This window comes from Physeter macrocephalus, chromosome 14, assembly GCF_002837175.3.
Source record: "Physeter macrocephalus isolate SW-GA chromosome 14, ASM283717v5, whole genome shotgun sequence".
In the NCBI taxonomy this organism is placed as follows: domain Eukaryota; kingdom Metazoa; phylum Chordata; class Mammalia; order Artiodactyla; family Physeteridae; genus Physeter; species Physeter macrocephalus.
Genome location: NC_041227.1, coordinates 22,385,141 through 22,410,764, shown reverse-complemented (window position 1 = coordinate 22,410,764; position 25,624 = coordinate 22,385,141). Strand labels below are relative to the sequence as shown.

The following is a 25,624-nucleotide window of genomic DNA, read 5'->3' as shown; positions in this document are numbered from 1 at the left end:
CCGGAGCCTGTGCTCCGCAACGGGAGAGGCCACAACAGAGAAAGGCCCGCATACCACAAAAAAAAAAAAAAAAAAAAAAAAAAAAATTTGCAGGTTACTGTATTTATACTGGCAAATAAAAGCACAAATTAATCTCAAAAAAAAGAGAAAGCAATCCCATTTATAACATCATCAAAAAGAATAAAATACTTATGAATAAATTTAACAAAAGGGATACAAGACTTGTACAATGAAACTACAAAACATCATTGAAAGAAATTAAAGAAGTAAAGAAAGCCTAAATAAATGGAAAGTCATCCATGTTCAAAGATTGGAAGACTTAATATTTCTAATATAGCAATACCCTCAATATTGACTCATTGCAGTTCCTATCAAAATCCCAGATGGCTTCACTGCAGAAACTGACACTACATCTAATAAATACTCACTACACATTCTTTGCAAGTACACAGAACATTTACAAAATAACCAGTTGCTAGGCCACAGAGCAAATTTCAACATATTTAAATGAATTGAAACACAGACTATGCTCCCTGACTGCAGTGCAGTCAGCCTAAAATCTGTAACAGAAAGATAATTATAAAACCCTAATGTTTGGAAATTAAGAAATACCTCTTCTAAAAAATGCATAGGTCAAAGAAGAAATCCAAGTAGAAATTTGAAAGTATTCTGAAATAAATGACACTGAAAACACTACAGATCAAAATTCGTGGGGTCCAACTAAAGCTATGACTAGTGGCCAGGATAAATTTGATACCAAAACCCAGTGAAAGGAAAATTATAGGCTACTTTCACTCATGAACACAGAAGGATAAAAATCCTAATAAAAAAATTAGTGAACCAAATTTGCAATCTATAAAAAGGATGAAATTTTGAATCAGATTTGGTTTAATATTTGAAAATTTTACTCAATGTAATTCATCACATTAATAACACAAGGAAAACAATTATATGAACATCTCAATGCAGAAAAAGCATTCTGATAGAATTCAACATCATAAACTCAAACTCAGAAAAGAAGTGAACTAGTAACAGTATCTACAGAAAATCTTCAGCAAACATCATACTTAATGGTTAAATGTTTAAGGCTCTCCCTCTTAGATCAGGAACATGCCAATTCAATTCACTGTACTGGAGCATCCCAAACAGCACATTTAGGCAAGAAAAAAAAAAAAGATATAAGATTGGAAAGTATAAAAGCTTCATTTGCAGATATGATATTCGCAGATGATTGTATACATATACAATCCAAAATAATCTAAAGGTAAAGTATTAAAATATAGAAGCAATATAAATGCTGAAGCAATACAAAAATCAATCTTGTTTTTATTTTACAGCTACAGTGAGAAAACGTAATTTTAAAAACACTTTTTACGATACCATCAAATCATGTCAAATGCCAAGGAATAAATCTAACAAAAGTTATGCAAGACCACTATATAGAAAACTACATACATAAGACATTATCAAGAGAGATTAAGGGAGACCAGATCAGAGAAAAAGAGGAGTAAGGGCAGGAGAGAGAGAATGAATGTGTTGTATTGAATAGACTGAAGGCAATCCCAATCAAAATTTTTTTGTAAAAATGTACAAGCTCATTCTAAAATGTACATGGAAATGGCAAAGGGGCTAGAAGAGCCAAAGAAATCTTGAAGATAAGTAGGAGAAGCTACTCTTCTGATTCAATATTCTATAACCAAAATCAACACACATAAAGTTACAGAAAATAGGACAATGTGGTATCAGTGTAAGGGTAAATGGACAGACCAGAGAAACAGAACAGACGTGAAAACAAACACTACAGAGCACTGGATGGACAAAAAAGACTTTTCAATAATTAACAGGTCAACTTGGTATCTCTACTGAAAAGCTCACACCACATCCAAAAACAAATTCCAAGCGGAGTGTATGTTTAAATGGAAAAGGCAAAACAATAAAGCTTGTAGAAGATAAATACAAGGGTAGGCAAAGATTTATTAAACAGAATACAAAAAGCACTAACCATAAAGGAAAATAGTTATACAATGAGTCGTATTAAAATAAAGCACTTCTGTTCATCAAAAGATCTTTTTAGGGGCTTCCCTGGTGGCGCAGTGGTTGCGCGTCCGCCTGCCGATAAGCACTTTTGTTCATCAAAAGATCTTTTTAGAGACTAAAAAGGCGAGCCACCAAACAAGAGAAGATATCTGCAAAACATCACCACAAAGGGCTCATATCCAGCGAATAAAAAGAACTTCAAATCAATTTAAAAAAAAAAAAAGAAGAACGAAAAACCCCACCAGAAAAACGTGCAAAAGATTTGAACAGGTGATCCACAAGAGAGAATGTCCAAATGGCCAGTAAACTTCTGAAAAGGTGCTTAACTTCATGAGTCATGAGGGAAACACAAACTAAAACCATAATGAGATTCTACTGCTCACACACTAAAATGACTAAAATTAAAAAGACTGGCAGCACTGTAGGTTAGCGAGAACATGGAACAACAGGAACTCATATACACTGCTGGTGGGATTGTAAATTAGTACAACCACTTGGGAAACTGTTCAGCAACAGCTGCTGATGCTAAACCTATGCATATCCTATAACCCAGCAATTCTACTTCTAAGTGTATACCCAAAAGAAATTGTGCATATATACATCAAGAGACATGTACAAGAATGTTCATATAAGCATTATTCACAATAGCCAAAAACTGGAAAGATCCCAAATACTCATCAAAAGTACAATGAATTAACTGTGGTTTAATACCACAGAATACTATACAGAAATGAAAATGAATGAACTACAGCTTCACCCATCATCATGGATGAATTTCACAATGTTGACTGAAAGAAGGCAGACTCAGTACACAGTTTGACTCTATTTACATAAAGCATGAAAACTAGTATGACTAAATGCAATGTTGGAAGTTGCATTGGGCTGTTCTTTATTTTTTGTGCATTTTAATTTGTATATTTCAACACAAAAAGTTTTGTAAACACCTGAAACAAAATAATCTGTATGTACTGATTATGGAACGATCTCTAAAATATATTTTAAGGGAAAAAAGCTGGACGCACAACAGTGTGTACAGTATCACTTGTGTAAGGACAAACATATAGAGAAATATTTGCTTTCCTAAGCTTAGATAGATACACAAGAAATCAAAACCATAGCTGCCTCTGGGAGTAGAACTGGAGGGTGCTAGTAGAGGTGGTAATGGGCTGTTTGTAAGGGAGACTTACTTTTCTCTGTAACTCTTTTGTACATGTACATGTGTTATCTACTCAAAACAGGCACCTCTGGAAGGCAGGGACTGACATGAAAGGGGCATTAAATGTATTGGTAACTCCTCAAATTTGGTCGTGGGTACGTTTATTGTTGTAACACACTGGCATTACTTATTACAGCTTTTCGTAGGTAAAATATTTAACAATAAACTTAAAAAAAAAAACCCAAGGATCTGCACAATGACAAATTGTGTATGCTCAATAAATGTTAGTTACCCTCCCCACTCTATTCCCAAATATCTAAACTTATCTCCCACCTATGTCCCACAGGAGCACTTCACGTTTTCTTCCATCTTCTAATGGCTGGTTATGAGGACTTTCTCAGTGGTGTTCTTTTTTTTTTTTTTTTTTTAGCATTACGTGGGCCTCTTACTGCTGTGGCCTCTCCCGTTGCGGAGCACAGGCTCCGGACACGCAGGCCCAGTGGCCATGGCTCACCAGCCCAGCCGCTCCGCGGCATGTGGGATCTTCCCAGACTGGGGCACGAACCCGTGTCCCCTGCATCGGCAGGCGGACTCTCAACCGCTGCACCACCAGGGAAGCCCACCAGTGGTGTTCTTAGTGTCAGAAATATCTCTGCTACTGTTAAAATTCTACTCATTCTTCAGAACCAACTCAAGTCTCACCTATTCCATGAAGCTCTCCAAAGCAATCACAGCCTGAACTTCACAGGAGAGAAAATGTCTTTCAAAAATAGGAAGATCCTAAGAGAACACTTAGTGCGATCACTTTGCAGAGGGGGTTAGTTAATGTCAGGTGACAGACATGACTTTATTATAGTTGTTATATATTTTAATGTATATCTACACAAAGTGTACCCACAATGAATAAAAAGAAAGACTTTCATCAATGCATATCATAGTTAAATTTCAGAATACCAGAAAGAGAGATGATCCTAAAAATGCTTAGGGAGTGAGGAGTGGAAAAATAGGTCATGCACAAAGGACAGGGAATCAGAACAGAACCTCTCAACAGCTACACCAAATACTTAAAGACAATGGAATAATATAATGCCATTAAAAATTTAAGGGAAAATAACTTCCAACTTAGAATTCTATACCCAGCTTAACTAAATACTCAAGTATAAGAATAAAAGACATTTTCAAACACGCAAGCTTTAAAAAAAAAGTTACCTCCCATGTAGGCTTTCTTAGGAGGCTACTAGAGAATGTACTCCCCCAAGAAAAAGGAAAATAGGATTCAGAAAACAGAGATCCAAAACATGAGAAAAAGAAATAAAATGCCCTGAATTTGGTGAAGGGAAATCCCAAGAATTCAGCTGTTCTAGCAAATAACTAGTCCAAATTGGAGGACAGAGGGTTCCAAGGATTTCTTTAAAAAAAAAAAAAAAAAAAATGTAGGAGTTTTAGAATTTGGGAGTAAATTGTAAGTAAACAAAAAGAAAAGCAAATTTTATAAGGATGATTATACTACTAAAAGAAGCCAGACTCAAAATGCTACATATGGAATGATTCCATTTCTATGACAGTCAGTAAAATGGCATTAACAGAATAGAAAACAGATGAGAAGTTGCCAAAGGAGGGCAGTGGGGAAGTGGTTGACTACAAGGGAATTTCTAAATCCTAACTGTAGTGGTGGCCACACAACTGTGTGTCCTTGTCAAGACTTGTAGAACCATACACTGAAAGGGTGAATTCTACTATATTTGTGTCTCAATTTAAAAAGTAGGGGGAGAAAGAGCAGATTTTAACTCTAAGAAAAACAAATTATACAGAACAAATACAATTGTTGTATACTATATGGCTCTGCTATAAACAATTATATCTCATCACTATCATCATAATGTAAATACTTAACACCAACAGCCAAAACTGATATAACTACATAAGGAGAATGATGGAGACCAAATGTGTGGCACAGGATGCTGTGAATTAAATCCTAATCTCTATAAGAGGAAGAAAATAGATAATCTCTAAAACTGTAAAGTCAAGAAATAGCTTTATAAGCATGTTATTTAGAATGCTGGCTTTCCTGTTTCCTGAACTCTTCCCCTACAAAAGAAAACAGCTACATTGTGGGCAGTGGTTGCTTGGGGAGGGTGGAACTTGGGGGTGAAAAGTGGGGGCACTGCTATTATTTGTTATAAGGTTCATGATACCCAGAGATCCTCCAAATCGTATTCAAATTATTCAACTTCACATGGAATTTCTTTTACTACTACTAGTTTGTCTCACAAGGCATTTACTCTCATTTAAAAATAAACACCTGGGGCTTCCCTGGTGGCACAGTGGTTAAGAATCCGCCTGCCAATGCAGGAGACATGGGTTCGAGCCCTGGTCCAGGAAGATCCCACATGCCGCAGAGCAACTAAGCCCATGAGCCACAACTACTGAAGCCTGCTCTCTAGAGCCTGCAAGCCACAACTTCTGAGCCCGTGTGCCACACCTACTGAAGCCCGTGTGCCTAGAGCCCGTGCTCCGCAACAAGAGAAGCCACTGCAATGAGAGAAGCCTGCGCACCTCAATGAAAGAGTAGCCCCCGCTCACCGCAACTAGAGAAAGCCCATGCGCAGCAACGAAGACCCAACACAGCCAAAAATAAAATTTAATTAATTAATTAATTAAATTTCCCACATGCCGCAGAGCAACTAAGCCCATGAGCCACAACTACTGAAGCCTGCTCTCTAGAGCCTGCAAGCCACAACTTCTGAGCCCGTGTGCCACACCTACTGAAGCCCGTGTGCCTAGAGCCCGTGCTCCGCAACAAGAGAAGCCACTGCAATGAGAGAAGCCTGCGCACCTCAGAGAAGCCACCGCAATGAGAAGCCCCGCGCACCGCAACGGAGAGTAGCCCCCACTCGCCACAACTAGAGGCCCGCATGCAGCAACGAAGACCCAATGCAGCCAAAAATAAATAAATTTATAAATAAATAAATAAGATAAAAATAATCATCTGGATTTTGTTTTCCTTGTGAACAGCTGAGCAGTGTGATGAAAAGAGCCACCATCCAGGCATCAAAGTTGAATTTGTGGCAGATGTTGTATGGGTTTCTTCTCTCAGAATACTTGTGGTTTGACAGCTTACAGGAGTGATAATCTCTTACATCATGCTGCCTAAGCTGTCAACCTGTTTAGTGAATGTGACACTTCCAGACATTTACAGTTTTCACTGACTTATTTTTGTCTTAACTGCTTTTCTTTTTAAATAATTAAAGGCTGAATTCCATAAACATAAAATGTATATCTTACTTGTTTAGTCCTAAGATATCTAATGCCTCAAAATGTATTAAGTGCAAGTAAATACCCTTCTTAAAGAATAATTAATGAAGATTAAATACCTTTAATTAATGAAGATTAAATACACTGTTACATTATTCTGATAACAAACAGTAACCAATGAATGCTTGTGTCTACTTTAATGGGATTTGTTTTAATACAAGAATGAATTTTATGGTTTGCATATACAAAAACTTTGTTTAAATATTTTTCATATTTTTAATTAATGAGAATTTATCCTATCTACGGGGTTTTCGATATCAAATTATCCTTGACAGGCAAAGGAAGACTGTATTTGACTTGAACCACTAGGTTTCAAATGCTAATGCTCAGAACAAGGTTAAAACAATTGTGCCAATTGAGATTAAAAAAAAAAAAGAGTCAATCTAAAAATATATATATGAAGTAACACTCAGGTAGAATTTAGATATGCCAAAAATCACGAAGGAAGCAATGACCGGAAATTTGGTAAACAAAACAGGATGCCATAGCCTAGCCTGTCACCAGATTGCCAAACTGAAGTAATATCTCTAGGTACAGCGGGTGCACTGTGAGTTGCTTTGCCTAGTCTATCGCTTTCCCTCAATTCCTACTGATCGTGCAGAGTCTTGTGCACCCCTGGAAAGGAATCTGGATTTGATTCCAACTGCAATGGGATGCCATTGGAGGGTTTTAAGCAACGGATTATAAGATCTGATTTGCTTTAGGGATCAGTTGTGCTGATAAATGTGAACAGGCTCTGTAAATGCTAAAGCATCATACCAGCATATTTTATTACCTTGATAGAGGTCAAACTGAAAGGGAGAGATGAAAATAAGGAACATTAAAATCCAAGTAGGACAGGCCCATTCTAAATCATGTGGCCTGGGGTCTTCTCCCAGGCTTCTCTCAAGTTCCGTTTGGGACTTGAGGAAGATCAGGTTTGGTGGAAGTGGAATCAGGATTGTATTTGCCATATTAAGTTTGAGGTGACCATTAGACGCCTAGGTGGAGATCCTGAGAAAGTATCTGGATATATCCAACTGGAGCTAAAGAGAGAAACCAGGATGGAAATACAGATTTAGGATCTATCAGAATATAGTTTTGCTAAAAATGATAGTTGCTAATCTTTATAGCATGCTTACTATATTTTAGACACCATTTTAAGTGCTTTATACGTATAAACGCTCTTGGTCCTTACCACAGCTTTAGCAGGTTAGGTCCCATGATTATCTCTATTTTAAAAATGAAGAGGGCTTCCCTGGTGGCGCAGTGGTTGAGAGTCCGCCTGCCGATGCAGGGGACATGGGTTCGTGCCCCGGTCCGGGAGGATCCCACAGGCCCGTGAGCCATGGCCGCTGAGCCTGCATGTCCAGAGCCTGTGCTCCGCAACGGGAGAGGCCACAACAGTGAGAGGCCCGCGTACCGCAAAAAAAAAAAAAGAAGAAACTGAGGCATAAAGAGATTAAGCTACTTGTCCAAAGACACATAGCAAGTATGTACCAGAGCTGGAACTCAAACCTAGGTAATCTGACTCCAGAACTCCTTAAAGCCATGGGACTGTTTTGGATATACAAAGAGACAGGACTGAGGAAGAGGAGGACAGAGCCCTCACATACAGTATTTCAAGTCAAACAATTTCCTGAGTCCTGAAGATCAAGTGACTGGCGCTGTTTCAGGCCCTGCAGACACAAAGAAAAATAAGACACAGTCTCTCAAAAAGCCCACTCTGATAGCTATGAGCTGATGGCAACTATTTACTGAACATTTACTATGTGCCACACACTGGCCAAGCTTTTTAGACATGCTATTTCACTCCTCCTAACAGCCCTATGAGGTAGATGTTACTACAGCCATTTTAGAAATAACGAAACTGAGGTTCAGAGAGGTTAAATAATATAACCTAGTTATAAGTGACAGAACTAGGATTCAATCCAGGTCCATCTTACTTCAAAATCTGGTCTTTTCCAAGGAAATCCTGTTACGTGCTACAACATGGATGAACCTTGAGGATATTATGCTAAGTGAAATAAGCCAGGCACAAAAAGACAATGTATGATTCCACTTATATGAGGTATCTAAAGTAATCAAATTCATGGAAACAGAAAAGTAGTAAATGGTGGTTACTAGGGGCTGGGGGAGGGGAAAAAAGTAGTTGTTTAATGGGTTGAGTTTCAGATTTGCGAGATGAAAAAATTCTGGAGATCTGTTTCACAACAATGTGAATACTTGACACTACTGACTGCACACTTAAAAATGATTAAGACGGTAAATTTTATGTGTTTAAAACATAAAGAAAAAAAATTTTAATCTGGTCTTTCCAAGTACACCACATGCCATAATGGATATGCTTACTGTGCTATGGAAATACTTGTGAGGATATAATTTATTCTTCAACGTGGGGGTGTAGCAAGGAAGAGATCAAAGAAAGTGACTAAGAAAGGACACATCTGAAAGATGAAGTTCCCCACTTTATCTTCACTATAGTTTTGGGAAGGTACATCCATCTCAACCTCTGAAATAGCTCCCATTCCTGTCTGTATACAACTACTGATTACCACAATAACCAGACTAGACCAGGCTCAAGAACATTCCAGCACCTTCTATCTGGTGAGCTTCTTCAGTCTCCTCCCATTCCAAGTCATCCAGCACTGGAAACAAATTAAGTGTACTAAATTTCCCCATTCATTAAGTCAAAGAACTTCCGTGGCTCCCTATTGCCCTCAGAACATAGAGGATTATCAAGACAAGTGCTTAGGAGCAAATTACCTAATTTTTCTGAGCCTCAGTTTCTTCATCTGTGTTGAGATGAGTCCCTTGATTCAAAAGATTGAGAATTAAATAAAGACACTGTATACCTTGCACAATGCTTGATCCAAAATATGTGCTCAGTAAAGGTGAGTTAGTTCCCTTTCTGCCCATTCCTACATACCCTGCTCAGTAAGGGTCTCTGGGTTAAAGAATAGAGCAAGTATTTCCAGAATCTTAAGGCAGATAGAGAAGAATGCAAAGGGAAAAAAGTTGCTCATCTATGGTTAACTGATGTTCAGGAAAATACTGTTAACCCAGAACTGCTTCTTCATCTGTAACCCTTTACAAACACAGACCACCTGGTCTTTTATCTTATATTCTGTCCTTTTAACCATATGAGTAATATTGAAGTGGTTCAAAATTAAGTTCATATATAAAGTTATACTGTGAAAAGTCTCACTCTCACTCTCTCCCTCATCTACCCAATTCCCACTCCACTCCCACCAATCACTTTATTACTATTCCTGTATTTACTTAAAAAGTTTCTTTATGCAAAAGCTATCCTTAAATTAAGCCAATGCTTTACAGGTGTGTTTGCAACGTAAGTTCTGGGAACATGGGGGCGGGGGGAGTAGAGGAGCGAGCAGCCTAGGTTTATTCATCCTGCTCTACCCTAAAGCAGTGTCCTTCATTCATTCAAAAAGATACTAATCATATACTGGGACTATTATAAGCCAGATACGAAGTATAGCATTAATATTAACTGATTACTCTTCAGCTTTTTACTGTGCACCAGAAATGCATTTAACGCTTTACACAATTGTCTTTGATGCCCACAACACCTTAACGTGTAGGTTACTAATTATCATCTCCGTTTTACAAATCAGGAAACTGAGGCACAGAAACGTAACTTGCCCAAGCAAGAGAGAGCAGGGTTCTGAATCCGGGCCTGACTCCAGAGCCCTAGCTCTTTACCATGACGCTCTACTCTGGCAAACCAGATAGAGTCCCTGCACCCGCTGGAGCTCAGCCTAACGTGGGATACAGGCGAGGAAAAGGATAGACAACAAAGAAATATGTAATTACAGACTAAGAAAGTAATGTGAACGGAACGAATTCAGGGCTGTAACTGAATAACAATGGGGACCCACTTTAGAAGGGGGAGGGTTGTGTCGAGGAAAGGCCTCTCTGAGAGAATGACATTTATGATGGCTTGGGAACCGTTTGGGGTTTGCAGTGATGACCCACCGCCCAAGTCACGGGGAAGAAACTCGCGGCCCGTAGAGGCTACAGCAAACACGCCCAGGGTCCTCCAGACGTGCAGACGTGGCGCAAGGAAGGGAGGATCCAGGAGCTGGGCCTAGGACTCGTACACGCCATCAATGCCCGATGCAGCCCAGCCCTGCTCGGCCCCTAACCCGGAGCCTCTAGCCTGCCGCTGCCCACTGCCCCGCCGCGGCTGACAGCGTCGCGACAGCCCACAGGGAGGCCCCGCGGCCAGCCAAGAGGGGTCGGGCCCGTACAGCGGCGGCCTGGAAAGGCCGCTTGCCCGGCCCCCCGCCAGCTCCCGCCCGGACCACCCCGCCCCGCCCCTCCGGGCCGGCTTCGTACCTGCACGGCCCGGACCAGGCCCCGGCCGGTCAGCTGGCCCTGCCGCAGCTGCAGCAGAATGTTACCAGGCCGCGGCCGGCCGCCCCATCCGCCCCAAGCCGCCACAGTTGCCGCCGCCCGTCGCCCTCGGCCGACCCCAGACCCAGCAGCCGCCGGCGCCGCCGCCATGTCTCCTCGTCCGACAAACAGGAAGCAAGCGGCCCCGGGGCCGCGGAGATTCCTACGGGGCGGCGGAGGGGTCGCCGCAGCGCCCCCAGTGGGCCGACGGCGGAGGCGCAAGCCGCGTGGCAGGGGCCGTGCGCGCCGCGGGGACTGCTGGGAAATGTAGTCTTGCTCTCAGGAGGGCAGGTGCGAGAGAGCGATGTGGCGTTTCTTGCGCCACTTGTCCTTCTGGCCCCTCCGTCCAGCATTTCAGTGAGGTCCCCCGAGGTCGAAGACAGGTCCCTGCGTGTGCATTCTCCCATTTCTTGCCTATTTGGGGAGGTTACAGCCAACTGGCTAGGAAAAGATCTTGGATTCCAGACCAGGAATCAGGCCGTCTGGTCTATTTCCCGCCTGCTTCTTTCTGCCTCTGACTCGCCACGGACCTCTCTGAGCCTCAATTTCCTATTTAGTTCATTCAGTCAGTAGTTCCTGGGAGCCTATTCAGCCAGGAAATCGTTCCTTGGGGCCAGCTCTGCTCCCAGCACCGAATGGTCCCTGAGAAAACAGTGGTGAGCAGAGTAACTAGGTCCCTGTTTTGAAATGCGGGTTACAGGGAAGACAGCACATCCATACACAGACGCACAGTAACAAACTGGGTAAGTTGTGTAACTGGGTAGGTTGTTGTGATGTTAAATGAAATAATGGAAGGGCAAAGGATTGGTAAACTGTGACATCATATTCTCTGTCAGAGGACTCTTGTCCTGATTTCTCCCCACCAGATAGTATGTTCTGTTCTACTCTGAGCCCAGGTAATCATTTTTTGGGCAAACTTCTGTGCCAGGATCGTGGCATCTCCTCTCCTTTTTTCTTCCTGGGAGGGGGTCTTGTAACATAAATGAAAGAGGAATGCTGGGTGTGATGCGGTAAGGAATGGTGGAGATTGTGACCCATAACTTACTGCCCAAACCAGAACTTTTAAGAATGAAAGGATGCTATTAATTACAACGGGACAGCAGGCGTGTAAAGGGACTGTTCCTGGCAAACTGTGATTGTGGTCACCATCCCCATGCCCATCTACAAGGAGTGGTCTCTACTCACCTCCTGCAGATTGTTGCTGAATTGTCTAGTTTTTCCAGAAAGGCCAAAAGTCTGGGTTTTTATGTGAAATCACTCAATTTTAAAAACTCCATGGGCCAAATAAAACCCTATTTATGACCCCTGGAACATGGAGACCAGGATCAGGGCCAGGTGTACATGGAAGTTTAGCATGTTACCGGTAAGGGAGACATTTCAAATCAATGGGCAAAGAAAAAAAAAGTTAGGTCTTAAACTTTACACCAAGCTAAAATGAATCTCAGACATACTAAAAGCTATGTGTAACAAAATCAAAGTATAGTTGTAAAGCTGGATTGTGGTAATAGTTATACAACCTTAAGTTGACTAAAAATCATTAGATTGTACACTCAAAATGGGTGAGTTTTATGATATGTAAATTATACCTCATTCATTTATGATATGTAAATTATCTGATATGTTAAAAACCAAAGTATAAAAATAGTACAAGTGGGGACTTCCCTGGTGGCACAGTGGTTAAGAATCTGCCTGCCAATGCCGGGGACACGGGTTCGAGCCCTGGTCCAGGAAGATCCCACATGCCGCGGAGCAACTGAGCCTGTGCGCCACAACTACTGAGCCTGCGCTCTGGAGCCCATGAGCCACAACTGCTGAGCCTACATGTCACAAGTGCTGAGGCCCACAAACCTAGAGCCCGTGCTCCACAACAAGAGAAGCTACCGCAGTGAAAAGCCCATGCACTGCATAGAAGAGTAGCCCCTGCTCGCCGCAACTAGAGAAAGCCCGCATGCACAGCAACAAATACCCAACGCAGCCAAAAATAAAAAAATAAATTTACAAAAAAAAAAAATAGTAGAAGTTAATCTATGGGAATCCTTTTACGATTTGGGGATAGAAAAGTTCTTCTCAATCATAAAACCCAGAAGTCATGAATAGGAAAAGATTGACAAGTTTGACCTTAACAATGTTAAAATTTTCTGTACAAGACACTATGAACAACCAATAAAAGGCAAGTGATATTCTGGGAAACAGTCAATATCCAGAATGTATGAAGGACTTACTGTGCCCTCTGCCTGAAGTTCTTATCCCCAGGAAGCTCTCTGAATGGCTTGCTTCCTCATGAACTCCAGGTTTCTATTCACGGAGAGATCTTCCCTACTATCCATATAAAAACGGCACTCCTTAAACTCACCATCTTATTACCTGCTTTGTTTGTTTCTATAGCACTATCTCCACATGACATAGTTGTTTACTTTTTGCACCCCTCCCCCTGACTGGAGGATAATCTTGGTCTTTGTTCATTGCTGCATTTATCTCCAGCACGTAGAATAGTACTTGATACATAGTAGGTGGTCAAATATTTGTTTATTGGTTCAAAAAATTAATGAACAGATGCATGAACACCTACAAAAATCAAGGTAAAGGGTTCCTGGTGGTCTAGTGCGTAAGACTCCGGGCTCCCAATGCAGGGGGCCTGGGTTCGATTCCTGATCGGGGAACTAGATCCCGCACGCATGCGGCAACTAAGAGTCCGCATGCCACAACTAAGAAGTCCGCATGCCGCAGCTAAAAAGATCCCGCGTGCTACAACGAAGACCCGGCGCAGCCAAAATAAATACATAAATAAATGTTTTTTAAAAAAATCAAGGAAAAAACCAAACAACCCAATAGAAATATAGGTAGAAAGGAAGAGGCAATTCACAAAAGAAAAATAAATGGCCAGTAAATGTGTAAAAAATGCCCACCCTCAATTTTATTAATAGTAGAATGTTGATGGTGAGAACATAAACTGATATATCTTTCTGCAAAGAAATTTTTTAGCAATATGAATTAAGTCATAAAGAAATCCAAACTTTTTGACTTGATAATTACTCCCTAATGATATTACTTGATATGATGATGATTTAATGCAAAAATGCTTATTACTGTATTATCTGTGAAAGCAAAAATAGAAAAAAATGTAACAATAAAGTAGGATCATGGTTAAATCTAGTGTTTCAATATAACGGAATATCTGAGCCATTGAACATCATCATTTACAAAATAAAATACTAAGATTTCAAATAAAATTAAATATTCATATACTTTGATCTGCTTCTAGGAATTTATGTTTTAGCAACAGCTAAACAAGTATACCAAGATGTATTACTAAAATATTCAGTGAGATATTTATATATCAAATATTGGAAAAATCTGAATATCCATCAATAGGTGACTAGTTAAATGAACCACGTTTCATCTACTCAGCAGAATACTGCACAGTCACCGAAAGGAATAGGACACACACACACACTGACATGGGAAGATGTTCATGACACAGTTAAGTTAAAAAAGCTCATGGGGCTTCCCTGGTGGTGCAGTGGTTGAGAATCCGCCTGCCGATGCAGGGGACACGGGTTCATGCCCCGGTCCGGGAAGATCCCACATGCCGCGGAGCAGCTAGGCCCGTGAGCCATGGCCGCTGAGCCTGTGCGTCCGGAGCCTGTGCTCCGCAACGGGAGAGGCCACAAAAGTGAGAGGCCAGCGTACCGCAAAATAAAAAAAAGCGCTCATGGAAGACCACTGTGTATCATGTAATCTCATTTGTGTAAGAAAAAAAATCATCTACTTATATAAATTTACATATACATTACAAAACCTGGAGGATTATGCACAAAATAGTTGAAAGCAATTACCACTGGGAAATGGAATTAGGAGGGAGGGAAAGAATATTCATTCTCCTAACTTTTACACTATTCCTTTCGTTTTATTATAAGCGTAGATAACTTTAATAATTTAAAATGTAAATTTAAAAAATTACATATCTATAACTGGATAGGAAGGTGCTCACCACACATTCTTTTTTATTGTTGTTGTTGTACTAAAATAAATAAATTAATTAATTTAAAAAAAAAGAAAGGAAAAAACATCCATTCCAGGGACACAAAGCTGGACATTGGTCAGTCGTCTGTGCAGCAGCCAGCCTTCCCTGGGTAATCACAGCCCCAGGATTTCACCCAGAGCTCTTCCTGAGGCATATGGTGGAATATACTCTCATCCTTGTAACAGCAAGGAGACAGTATCCTGACAAACCTTACAGTTCAAATGACCCTTCAGGTTTCCCTTGGCACTCATCATGCTGGGAACAAGTCTTCCCACCTCAGCTTTGACCCAACTACAAATGTCACTTTACGTTGCTAAATTTGAACTTTCCTCAGCCCAGCCTGGCCCAGGCATTCCCCAAAGCTGGCTATTCACTGAGTTAAAAATGATCACATCAAGTTCAGTCCTAAGGTCACTACTGACTAGGAAATAAGGAGATAGGTTTCCAGAAACCTCTGGGTAAAGGTACTCTCCACTTCATCTCTGTTCTGCTGGCCCTTTCTGTAGAAAACAGATGAGGGTCTTTCACCACCAGAGGGCAGAGCACCCCTCCCGTAAGAGGCCAGTGGATGTCAATTTAGGTCAGGGTTAGAAAAACTGAAGCTCCTTAATAGGCTAATTTTTTTCCCCAAAATAATCCCAAATGGCTTAACCAAACATGCTGATACTACTCAGAGAATATCACTTCTTGTAAATGAGTTACCAAACTCAACTGGGCAGATGGATTTTCTGGGGCAATTTTTTTAGATCATATTTTTTAATCATAGAAAAGTCATTTTAATCAAAGCAACTGGCACAGCTATATTCAGACCACAGAAACAGCTGTTCATGCATCGTCCTTTGGTGTTATTTTCGACGGTTATATTCTTTCACATTACATTTCTAATGTACAATCTCTCAAGGATTTGTTTCAAAAATGTTTGTTGAGTACCATTTCACCTGCCAGGCACTACTGTAGGTGCTAAAAAAACAAAGTCCCTGCTCTCCTGGAGCTTATACACTTGTGTAAGACCCACCCTTCTTTCAGCATTTACCGTAGGCCAAGCACCTTATTTGCAATATTTTATTTTCCCTCAGCTTTTTTGGGGGAAATTTTCAAATCTACAGAAAAGTTGAAAGAATAATACGATGAATACTCATATATCCTTGCTTAAACTCACCAATTGTTAACATTGTTTTATCTATTTCTTCTCTATCTACATGTGTATATATACATATATATCACAATTTTTGCCAAACCATTTGAAAGTAAATTACAGATATCATACTACACCCCAATATTTCAGTATCTATCATCCAAGAACAAGGACATACTCCTAATAACCATGACACCATCACACCCAAGAAATTTAATGTTGATATATTACCTTACATTCAATTTTCTGCAATTGCCCCCCAAAATGTCTCATAGAGTCTTCCCCCCACATCCAGGATTCAATCAAGGATCACTCATTGCTTTTGAATGCCATGTCTCTTTAGTGTCTTTTAATCTCTAAGACTCCCCTCATCTTCTCTGTCTTTCATGAAAGAGTCCCTTTCATGTTTCTGTCTTTTCAGTGTATGAGGGTTCCCTTCTCTCTACATCCTCGCTAACATTTGTTTCTGTTTTTTGTTTTTTTTATTTATTTGGTTGCACAGGGCCTTAGTTGCGGCAGGTGGGTGCCTTAGTTGCAGCTCACCGGCTCCTTAGTTGTAGCATGTGAACTCTTAGTTGCAGCATGATGTGGGATCTGGTTCCCTGACCAGGGATCGAACCCGGGCCCCCTGCATTGGGAGCATGGAGTATTAACCACTGTGCCACCAGGGAAGTCCCATGCCAATGTTTGTTATTTGGGTTCCTTTTGATGACAGCCATTCTCATTGGTGTGAGGTGATATCTCACTGTGGTTTTGATTTGCATTTCCCTTATGATGAGTGATATTGAGCATCTTTTCATGTGTCTTTTAGCAATCTGCATTTCCTCTTTGGAAAAAATGTCTACTCAGTTCCTCTGGCCATTTTTTAATTGAGTTGTTTTTTTTCTTGATGTTGAGTTGTATGAGCTGTTTATATATGTTGGATATTAACCCCTTATCAGTCATGTCATTTGCAAATATCTTCTCCCATTCAGTAGGTTGTCTTTTCATTTTGTCAGAAAGAAAAATTAAGGAAACAGTCCCATTAACCATCACATCAAAAAGAATAAAATACCTAGGAATAAACCTACCAGAGGAGGTAAAAGACCTGTACGTGGAAAACTATACATAAGATACTGATGAAAGAAACTGAAGACAACACACACAGATGGAAAGATATACTGTGTTCTTGGACGGGAAGAATTAATATTGTTAAAATGACCATACTACCCAAGGCAATCTACAGATTCAATGCAACCCCTATCAAAATAAAATGGCACTTTTCATGGAACTAGAAAAAAATAATTTAAAAATTTGTATGGAAACACAAAAGACCCCAAATAGCCAAAACAAACTTGAGAAAGAAGAACAGCGCTGGAGGAATCATGCTCTCTGACTTCAGACTATACTACAAAACTACAGTAATCAACAGTATGGTACTGGCACAAAAACAGAGACATAGATCAATGGAAAAGAATAGAGAGCCCAGAAATAAATAAACCCACACTTATATGGTCAAGTAACCTATGACAAAGAAGGCAAGAATATACAATGCAGAAAAGACAATCTCTTCAATAAGTGGTACTGGGAAAACTGAACAGCTACATGTAAAAGAATGAAATTAGAACATTCTCTAATACCATATATAAAAATAAACTCAGGGCTTCCCTGGTGGCACAGTGGTTAAGAATCTGCCTGCCAATGCAGAGGACATGGGTTCGAGCCCTGGTCTGGGAAGCTCCCTCATACCGTGGAGCAAGTAAGCCCGTGTGCCACAACTACTGAGCCTGCGTGCCACAACTACTGAAGCCTGTGTGCCTAGAGCCCTGCTCCGCAACCAGAGAAGCCTGCACACAGCAATGAAGAGTAGCCCCTGCTCACTGCAACTAGAGAAAGCCCACGTACAGCAACGAAGACCCAATGCAGCCAAAAATAAATAAATAAATAAATAAATAAATAAATATTTTTAGAAATGGCTCTTAGGATAACATATTCTAAATGGAAAACTTAAAAAAAAATCTGACTCTGATTAAGCCTCTAGATCTTAATATCAATTTACCAAAACAGAAGCACCAGAGAGACATTAAACAATCAATTCCACAGGGATGCAATTAGCTAAACCCATAATATGGGAAACTATAGGACTAACAACCCAGTTTCTTCAACAAATAAATTGCAGTGAAAGTAAGAGAGAGTTCAAGAAAATGAAAAGACAAGCCACAGACTGGGAGAAATATTTGCAAGACATATACAATAAAGGACTGTTTTCCAAAATACACAAAGAATACTTAACAATTAAAAAAAACCAACAACTTGATTAAAACGTGGGCCAAGAACTTAACAGAAACCTCATCAAAGACGACACACAGATGGCAAACAACCATATGAAAAGATGCTTCACATCAAATGTCATCAGGGAAATGCAAACTAAAACAAGGAGATACCATAACTGAGTCACTTTGCTGTACAGCAGAGATTGGTACAACATTGTAAATCAACTATACCTCAAAACAAAACAAAACAACTCCCTCCTCCCTCCCCCACAAAAATAATGAGATACCACTACACACCTTTTAGAATGGCCAAAATTCAAAACACTGACAATACCAAAAGCTGGCAAGGATGTGGAACAACAGGAACTTTCAGTGCTGGGAGAAATGCAAAATGGTACAGCCACTTTGGAAGACACTTTGGTGGATTCTTAAAAAAAAACTAAATGTACTCTTACTATAATATCCAGCAATCATGCTCCTTGGTATTTACCCACAGGAGCTGAAAACTTATGTCCACACAAAAACCTGCACACAGATGTTTATAGCAGTTTTATTCATAATTGCCCAAACTTGGAAGCAACCAAGATATCCTCAGTAGGTGAATGATTAAATAAACTGATATATCCAGACAATGTATTTTTTTAAAAATGAGCTATTGAGCCATGAAAAGGCATGGAGGAAACTAAAATACATGTTACTAAGTGAAAGAAGCCAATCTGAAAAGGCTATATATTGTATGACATTTTGGAAGGCAAAATCATGGAGACAGTAAAAAGGTCAGTCATTACCAGGGGTTAGAGAGAGGAAGGGATGAAAAGGTGGAGCACAGAGGGTTTTTAGGGCAGTGAAACTACTCTGTATGATACTATAATGGTGGACACACATCATTATACATTTGTCAAAACCCATACATACAATGTACAACACCAAGAATGAATCATAATGTAAACTATCAACGTACAACCTCCCAAGACTGAATCAGGATGAAACAGAAAATATTAACAGATTGATTACCAGTAATGAAATTGAATTAGTAATTAAAAAAAAAACACCTCACAACAAACAAAAGTCCAGGACCAGATGGCTTCACAGGTGAATTCTACCAAACATTTAAAGAAGAGTTAATACCTATCCTTTGCAAACTATTCCAAAAAACTGAAGAGGAAGGAATGCTTCCAAACTCATTCTACTAGGCCAGTATCACCCTGATACCAAAACCAGACAAAGACACACACAAAAAAGAAAGAAAGGTACAAGCCAATATCACTGATAAACATGCAAAAATCCTCAACAAAATATTAGCAAACTGAATTCAACAATATATTAAAAAGATCATACACCATGATCAAGTCGGATTTATCCCAGGGATGAAAGGATGGTTCACTATCCATAAATCAATGTGATGCATAAACAAATTGAAGGATAAAAACGATATGATGATCTCAATAGATGCAGAAAAAGCTTTTGACAAAATTCAACATCCATTTGGCTGCTCTCACCTTCTGAGACAGCCCACACTCTGTGGAGACTGTTTCTCCCAGGGCTGCTCTCACTTTTTAAAAAAAAATAAATATATTTATTTATTTATTTTTGGCTGTGTTGGGTCTTCGTTGCAGTGTGCGGACTTCTCATTGCGGTGGCTTCTCTTGTTGCAGAGCATGGGCTCTAGGCACGCAGGTTTCAGTAGTTGTGGTGCACAGGCTCAGTAGTTGTGGCTCGTGGGCTCTAGAGCGCAAGCTCAGTAGTTGTGGCACGCAGGCTTAGTTGCTCCGCGGCATGTGGGATCTTCCTGGGCCAGGGCTCAAACCCACATCCCATGCATTGGCAGGCAGATTCTTCACCACTGCACCACCAGGGAAATCCTGCTCTCACCTTTTGAGATGGACTGCATTCTGTCTATGGAATGTGTATCTCTGCTTTCACTTTACTATGGCTTGCTCTTGAATTCTTTCCTGTGTGAAGCCAAGGACTCTCACTTGATGGCCCGTACCAGGACCTCGCCTGAGACCTGAGACATGACCATCCTTTTGTGCCCCATTTTCCTGCAACATCTTTTTGTATCCTTTATGAGAATCCTAAATTATAAATCTACTTCTTGCCTATCAAAAAATATTCAACAACCATTTACAATAAAAACTCTCAACAAAGTGGGTACAGAAGGAATATATCTCAACATAATAAAGGCCATATATGACAAATCTACCATCAATATCATACTCAATGATGAAAAGCTGAAAGCACTTGCTGTAAGATAAGGAACAAGGCAAGGATGCCCACTCTTGCCACTTTTATTCAACACAGTATTGGAAGTTCTAGCCACAGCAATCAGACAAGAAAACAAAATAAAAGGAATCCAAGTTGGAAAGGAAGAAGTAAAACTGTCACTGTTCATAGGTGACAAGATATATCTATAGAATCTATATATAGAAAATCCTAAAGATACCACCAAAAAAACTATTTGAACTAATAAATGAACTTTCTCATACCATGTTCAAAAAGAAACTCAAAATGGATTAAAGACTTAAACATAAGACCTGAAACCATAAAACTCCTACAAGAAAATATAGGCAGTATGATCTCTGATACTGGTTTTAACAATATATTTTTGTTTTGGATATGTCTCCTCAGGCAAGGGAAACAAAAGCAAAAATAAATAAATGGGACTACATCAAACTAAAAAGCTTCTGTACAGAGAAGGAAACTATCAACAAAACAAAAAGACTGCCTACCGAATGGGAGAAGATGTTTGCAAACAATATATCTGATGAGGGGTTAACATCCAAAGATACAAAGAACTCACACAACTGAACATCAAAAAAACAAACAGAGATTGGTTCAAAATGGCGGAGAAGGACATGCGCTCACTCCCTCTTGCGAGAGCACTGGAATCACAACTAACTGCTGAACAATCATCAACAGGAACACAGTGGAACTCATCAAAAAAGATACCCCACATCCAAAAACAAAGGAAAAGCTGCACTCAGACAGTAGGAGGGGTGCAATCACAATAAAATCAAATCCAATAACCACTGGGTGGGTGACTCACAAACTGGAGAACTATTATACCACAGAAGTCCACCCACTGGAGTGAAGGTTCTGAGCCCCATGTCAGCCTTCCCAGCCTGGGGGTCTGGCAATGAAAGGAGGAATTCCCAGAGAAACAACTTGGAAGGCTAGGGGATTTGACTGCAGGACTTCGAAAGGACTGGGGGAAACAGAGACTCCACTCCTGGAGGGCACACACAAAGTAGTGTGTGCATCAGGACCCAGGGGGAATGAGCAGTGATCCCATAGGAGACTGAACCAGACATACCTGCTAGTGTTGGGGGGTCTCCTGCAGAGGCGGGGGGTGGCTGAGGCTCACAGCAGGGACAAGGACACTGGCAGCAGAAGTTCTGGGAAGTACTTCTTGGCATGAGACCTCGAAGAGTCCACCATTAACCTCACCAAAGAGCCTGTAGCCTCCAGTGCTGGGTCGCCTCAGGCCAAACAACCAACAGGGAGGGAACTCAGCCCCACCCATCAGCAGACAAGCAGATTAAACTTTTACTGAGCTCTGCCCACCAGAGCAACAGCCAGCTCTACCCACGACCAGTCCCTCCCATCAGGAAGCTTGTACAAGCCTCTTAGATAGCCTCATCCACCAGAGGGCAGACAGCAGAAGCAAGAAGAACTACAATCCTGCAGCCTGTGGAACAAAAACCACATTCACAGAGACACAGAAAAGATGAAAAGGCAGAGGGCTATGTACCAGAAGAAGGAACAAGATAAAACCTCAGAAAAACAACTAAATGAAGTGGAGATAGGCAACCTTCCAGAAAAAGAATTCAGAATAATGAGCCAACATTAAACACACCAACATTCGCATTATAGGGGTCCCAGAGGGAGAAGAGAGAGATAAAGGACCTGAAAAAATATTTGAAGACATAGTTTTCCACTATAATGTCTACAAATATTTTCTCAGGTCCTTTCTCTCTCTCTTCTCCTTCTGGGACGCCTATAATGCAAATGGGAACATGGGAAAGGAAATAGCCACCCAAGTCCAGGAAGCTCAGAGAGTCCCAGGCAGGATAAACCCAAGGAGAAACACTCCGACACATATAGGTTAACAAACTGACAAAAATTAAAGACAAAGAAAAATTGTTAAAAGCAGCAAGGGAAAAACGACAAATAACATAAAAGGAACTCCCATAAGGTTAACAGCTGATTTCTCAGCAGAAACTCTGCAAGCCAGAAGGGAGTGGCGTGATATATTTAAAGTGATGAAAGGGAAGAACCTACAAACAAGAGTACTCTACCCGACAAGGATCTCATTCAGATTCGACAAGGATCTCATTCAGATTCGAGACAAGCAAAAGCTAAGAGAATTCGGCACCACCAAACCAGCTCTACAACAAATGCTCTACAACAAATGCTAAAGGAACTTCTCTAAGTGGGAAACACAAGAGAAGAAAAGGACCTACAAAAACAAACCCAAAACGATTAAGAAAATGGTCACAGGAACATACATATTGATAATCACCTTAAATGTGAATGGATTAAATGCTCCAACCAAAGGACACAGGCTTGCTGGATACAAAAGTAAGACCCATATATATGCTGTCTACAAGAGACCCACTTCAGACCTAGGGACACATACAGACTGAAAGTGAGGGGATGGAAAAAGATATTCCATGCAAATGGAAATCAAAAGAAAGCTGGGGTAGCAATAGTCATATCAGATAAAATACACTTTAAAAAAAAGAATGTTACAAGAGACAAGGAAGGACACTACATAATGATCAAGGGATCAATCCAAGAAGAAGAGATAACAATTACCAATATATATGCACCCAAAAACGTAAAAATCACAAACACATGGAGGCGTTACAATACAATACTAAATAACCAAGAGATCACTGAAGAAATCAAAGAGGAAATCAAAAAAATATCTAGAGACAAATGACAACAAAAACACAACGATCCAAAACCTATGGGATGCAGCAAAAGCAGTTCTCAGAGGGAATTTTATAGCAATACAATCCTACCTCAAGAAACAAGAAAAATCTCAAATAAACAATCTAACCTTACAACTATAGGAACGAGAGAAAGAAGAACAAACAAAACCCAATGTTAGTGAAAGGAAAGAAATCATAAAGATCAGAGCAGAAATTAATGAAACAGAAACAAAGAAAACAATAGCAAAGATCAATAAAACTAAAAGCTGGTTTACCCTTCCAAGACTGAACCAGGAAGAAACAGAAAATATGAATAGACCAATCACAAGTAATGAAATAGAAACTGTGATTAAAAATCTTCCAACAAACAAAAGTCTAGGACCACATGGCTTCACAGGTGAATTCTAACATTTAGAGAAGAGCTAACACCCATCCTTCTCGAATTCTTCCAAAAAATTGCAGAGGAAGGAACACTCCCAAACTCATTCTACAAGGCCACCATCACCCTGATACCAAAAACAGACATAGATACTACAAAAAAAGAAAACTACAGACCAATATCACTGATGAATATAGATGCAGAAATCCTCAACAAAATACTAGCAAACAGAATCCAACAACACATTAAAAGGATCATACACCATGATCAAGAGGGATTTATCCCAGGGATGCAAGGATTCTTCAATATACATACATCAATCAATGTAATAAACCACATTAACAAATTAAAGAATAAAAAGCATGTGATCATCTCAACAGGTGTAGAAAAAGCTTTTGACAAAATTCAACACCAATTTATGATAAAAACTCTCCAGAGAGTGGGCATAGAGGGAACCTACCTCAACATAATAAAGGCCATATACGACACAGCCACAGCAAACATCATTCTCAATGGTGAAAAACTGAAAGCATTTCCTCTAAGATCAGGAACAAGACAAGGATGTCCACTCTCGCCACTATTATTCAACATAGTTTTGGAAGTCCTAGCCACGGCAATCAGAGAAGAAAAAGAAATAAAAGGAATCCAAATCAGAAAAGAAGAAGTAAAGATGTCACTGTTTGCAGATGACATGGTACTATACATAGAGAATCTGAAAGATGCCACCAGAAAACTACTAGAGTTAATCAATGAATTTGGTAAAGTTCCAGAATACAAAATTAATGCACAAAAATCTCTTGCATTCCTATACACTAACAATGAAAGATCAGAAAGAAAAATGAAGGAAACAATACCATTCACCACTGCAACAAAAAGAATAAAATACCTAGGAATAAACCTACCTAAGGAGATAAAAGACCTGTACTCAGAAAACTATAAAACACTATGAAAGAAATCAAAGATGACACAAACAGATGGAGAGATATACCATGTTCCTGGATTGGAAGAATCAATATTGTGAAAATGAGTATACTACCCAAAGCAATCTACAGATTCAATGCAATCCCTATCAAATTACCAGTGGCATTTTTTACAGAACTTGAACAAAAAATCTTAAAATTTGTATGGAGACACAAAAGACCGCGAATAGCCAAAGCAATCTTGAGGGAAAAAAATGGATCTGGAGGAATCAGACTCCCCGACTTCAGACTATACTACAAAGCTACAGTAATCAAGACAGTAGGGTACTGGCAAAAAAACAGAAATATAAATCGGTGATGACAATCTGGTACTGGCACAAAAACAGAAATATAGATCAATGGAACAGGATAGAAAGCCCAGAGATAAATCCACGCACCTATGGTCAACTAACCTACAACAAAGGAGGCAAGGATATGCAATGGAGAAAAGACAGTCTCTTCAATAAATGGTGCTGGGGAAACTGGGCAGCTACATGTAAAAGAATAAATTTGGAACACTCCCTAACACCATACACAAAAATACACTCCAAATGGATTAAAGACCTAAATGTAAGACCAGACACTATAAAAAGTCTTAGAGGAAAACATAGGCAGAACACTGTATGACATAAATCACAGCAAGATCTTTTTTGACCCACCTCCTAGAGTAATGGAAATAAAAACAAAAATAAACAAATGGGACCTAATGAAACTTAAAAGCTTTTGCAAAGAAGACATACAGATGGCCAAGAGGCACATGAAATGCTGCTCACCATCACTAATTATTAGAGAAATGCAAATCAAAACTACAGTGAGGTATTTCCTCACACTGGTTAGAATGGGCATCATCAGAAAATCTACAAAAAACAAATGCTGGAGAGGGTGTGGAGAAAAGGGAACCCTCTTGCACTGTTGGTGGGAATGTAAATTGATACAGCCACTATGGAGAACAGTATGGAGGTTCCTTAAAAAACTAAAAATAGAATTACCATATGACCCAGCAATCCCACTACTGGGCATATACCCTGAGAAAAC

The 25,624-nt window shown here is 40.0% G+C and overlaps 1 protein-coding gene across 5 annotated transcripts in view; it reads right to left on the bottom strand.

The window, feature by feature from the left end:
• The window catches only part of TRPC4AP (transient receptor potential cation channel subfamily C member 4 associated protein), a 79,585-nt gene extending 68,529 nt beyond the window's left edge, over positions 1-11,056 (bottom strand). Inside the window, exon 1 of one of the 5 annotated variants that reach the window (XM_055089898.1) lies at positions 10,847-11,056. In XM_055089898.1, coding sequence (XP_054945873.1) covers positions 10,847-11,014 — 168 coding nt within the window. In that variant the 5' untranslated portion in view covers positions 11,015-11,056. Of the gene's footprint in view, positions 1-7,685; positions 7,858-10,846 lie in introns of those variants that run through there. The other 4 variants (XM_055089897.1, XM_024128301.3, XM_024128300.3 and 1 more) reach the window with 4 other exon arrangements.
• Positions 11,057-25,624: the final 14,568 nt, after the last annotated feature.